The sequence below is a fragment of the Pinus tabuliformis genome, chromosome 2_2, assembly GCF_031772625.1.
Source record: "Pinus tabuliformis cultivar Carrire ecotype Pingquan chromosome 2_2, CPIR1, whole genome shotgun sequence".
NCBI lineage: Eukaryota > Viridiplantae > Streptophyta > Pinopsida > Pinales > Pinaceae > Pinus > Pinus tabuliformis.
The window spans coordinates 1,264,676,477-1,264,679,659 of record NC_142300.1 but is presented as its reverse complement, the minus strand read 5'-3'; the positions used below and the strand labels follow the sequence as shown (position 1 = coordinate 1,264,679,659).

The window sequence follows — 3,183 nt, the reverse complement described above, 5'->3', positions numbered from 1 at the left end:
CATTATTACAAGAGTAATTTTTTTAAACGCTAAAAGTATAACTATTTTAAAATCTTAGCTTAAAATTACTTGATAAATTACTACAAAAGATAAAAATCAACCATCAAATTGACCCGCAGTATAATCAAACTCGACCCATTGCAATGAAAACTTAAAAATCCACCATGAAATTGAAACATTGTGGGGAGGACTTGATCCATTATAACGACAATTTTAAAATCACCTATCAAATTGACACATAATGGGGTCGGGTTGCTAGTCGAAGATCGACACAGGCCCTTCAAAATATATAATAATAATAATCATCATCATCATAATAATAATAATAATAATTAAAAAATAAAAGTACAAAACAAAACAAAACAAAAATTAAAACAAAAGAAACACAAACAAATTAACAAAAAATAGAAAAAGGAATGAATGAAAAAATATATTAAAACATAAAAAGAAATAATTTAAAAAAAATTAAGAAAAATAAAAAAATAAATGGAAATTTTTTTCCAAAAAAGTACAATTTGAGAAAAAAATTAACATAAAAAATCAATAAAACCAAATTCAATAATTAAAAGATTAAAAAAACATTTAAAGAAAAAAAAAATATTAAAATTAAAAATAAAAATAAAAATTAATAAATCAATAAAATAAGATTGAAATAAATAATAACAATAATAATTATTTAAAAGAATAATAAAAATGATTTAAAATGAAAACACATTAGAAAACAATTTAGAAAGAAAAAACAAAAATTAAAAAAAAATAAAAAATAAAATTATATGGCTCCCAAGGGGCTATATTTTTATTTTTATTTAATTTTAATATTTTTAAAATTTTATTTAATTTTTAATTTTAATTTTAATTTTTTAATTTTTTATGATTTTTAACTTTCACTCTTTTATGTTTTTTTTTTAATTGTGTTTTTAATTTTAATTTTATTTTTATTTTTAAAGATATATGTATTTTTAAATGGTATGTTTTAATTTATTTATTTTTTAATGTTTTTTTGGTTATTTTTACTTCAAATTTTATCGGAAATATTTTTTTGGAAAAATAATTAAAATGTCATCATTTTTTTTATATATAAAATTAATAAAATTTTCATAAAAGTTATTAGTTTTCTATATTTGTTTTCATTTTTTTTTTGTTAAAATATGTTATATGTTATATTATGTCAAAATCTTATGTTTCTTCCTACTATATCAAAACCTTCTGTTTATTATGTCAAAGTAATAGCTTCATCAACTACAACACTTCATTGATGGGTGTTTTTCTTCTTTTCACTATATATATAATTTGCAAAATATTTCAAGCTTTTCTAAACCTAATTGTAGCTTCATCAACTTAACACTCTATTGATGGGTGTTTCTCTTCCTTTCACTATATATAATTTACAAAATATTTCAAGCTTTTCTAGAACATCTTAGAAACAATGTTGTAATACAAACGCTCTTAAATGAAAATCAATGTTATTGCATCATCTTGTTTTCTCTATGCTCATTCTTCTTGTTTTCTCTAAACTAATCCTTGTGATTTTGAGTCATGGCCTCATAGAGTATTGTATTGTACTTGAAAATGATTTACAATATCTTATAAATCTTCAGCATTTAATGTACTTGTCATCTTAATAATTCAAAGAGATAATTTTTACAATAAAAGATGAACCATGCACATCCATATATAATAATTAACCACAACTTCAAAAATATCAAAAACGAATTTCCCTCTAATTAACCACAACTTCAAAAATATTAGAAACGAATTTCCCTCTAATTAACCACTTAACTACTTATGTACTATGGAATCAAATTAATCCAAACCAGTCATGTACCATGGAAGCAAATTAATCCAAATAACATAAAGAGTAATAGAATATTGCAACGTTACTTCAAGGTCACTGCAGCCGCTTAAGGCTGGCGCCCTCTTTAACCAACGATCATGGCGGCTATAGCTTTATTATGGTGGGTTCGATCTGTTGCGACCGCCGTTTCATCTTGAAACATCTATTTGCCGCTCTGTTCTTTACACGACATCGATTTCTCTCTTTCCAGTAACCAATAGCTTATACTGTGGGAGTGGCACTCCGAACCTTAACCCTAGAACAGCGGTGGTTTTCTGCAGTCAGCGGATAACTAACTACCTGTTCCTAAATTTAAACTCTACTTAAAATACTAGAAATTACCAACTAACAAAATAACTGGCGGATTTGTCTCCGCTGAAAACCTGGCAATGTAACCTCCATAGTCTGCCATTAATGACAACACAAACATACATCAATAATTAGCAGCTAGGATTGATTTCAACTAACTGGATCCTCTGACCAACATTTCTTCGTAATTTTCGTAAGAATCTTGACGCTGCAGACGCATCTGCTTGTAAAATGTGGCTATAAATTCTTCCGCCTGCCTATCAATTTCTGAGCTCAAACAACCGTTGGAACATGTAGTTGTTGAAAGAGAAGTGAAGGGATCAGAAGACGATTCATTAGAATCAGAATTAAGCGAAAATTCGGGATCTGTATAGCTGGAACATTGATCATCATCTTCATGGCAAGCAACGAAATGGGGAATGTCATCATTACCCGATTCAGAATCCAAGTCATCTTTTACATTGACGCGAGTGCAGGAGGGCAGGAGTGCTCTCTGAAGAAAATGACCATACAAATCATTTCGTCCACTTCCTGAGTTAACGCCATGGCCGGAGTTGGACGACTTAAATGAAGGCGGGCTGCTGCATGAAAATTCATAGTGATCATTGAAATTAGCTCCGATGGAATTTATGTTCGTGATTTTGTCTCCTCCAAAGTACTTCACGTGAAGATCGACGGCAATTTGCTGTAATTTCTTCACTGCAATTCTTCGTTTGAGCATCACCGCTGTCCATAAACGCCTCGCTGTAAGGCGTTTACGATATGAAGGGATACTCATTTCTGAAGTACCACCAAAAAATGAAACTCTCCAGAGTTATATCATTCCACCTTAATGTTGGCAGCATATAAATATAGCTAGTTTCAGGACAGCGCGTGGAAACCGTTTCAGGACAGCCACTTGGGAAGCTGCTTGACTGGTCAGGAGGCAAGCCACTTGGAAAGCTGCTTGACTGGTCATGAGGCAAACCGAGTGAAAGTCTTAATTTATCGTAAATTAAGTTAGCGAGAAGGAGCAGCTTTCTCCTTGATTATGAAAGTCA

The 3,183-nt window shown here is 29.7% G+C and overlaps 1 protein-coding gene across 1 annotated transcript; it reads right to left on the bottom strand.

Moving 5' to 3' along the window:
• Positions 1–1,975: 1,975 nt before the first annotated feature.
• LOC149198091 (uncharacterized) lies at positions 1,976–2,921 on the bottom strand. The gene has a single exon (XM_089404064.1). It carries the CDS (start codon positions 2,919–2,921, stop codon positions 2,298–2,300), a length of 624 nt encoding a protein of 207 aa, XP_089260190.1. The 3' UTR covers positions 1,976–2,297.
• Positions 2,922–3,183: the final 262 nt, after the last annotated feature.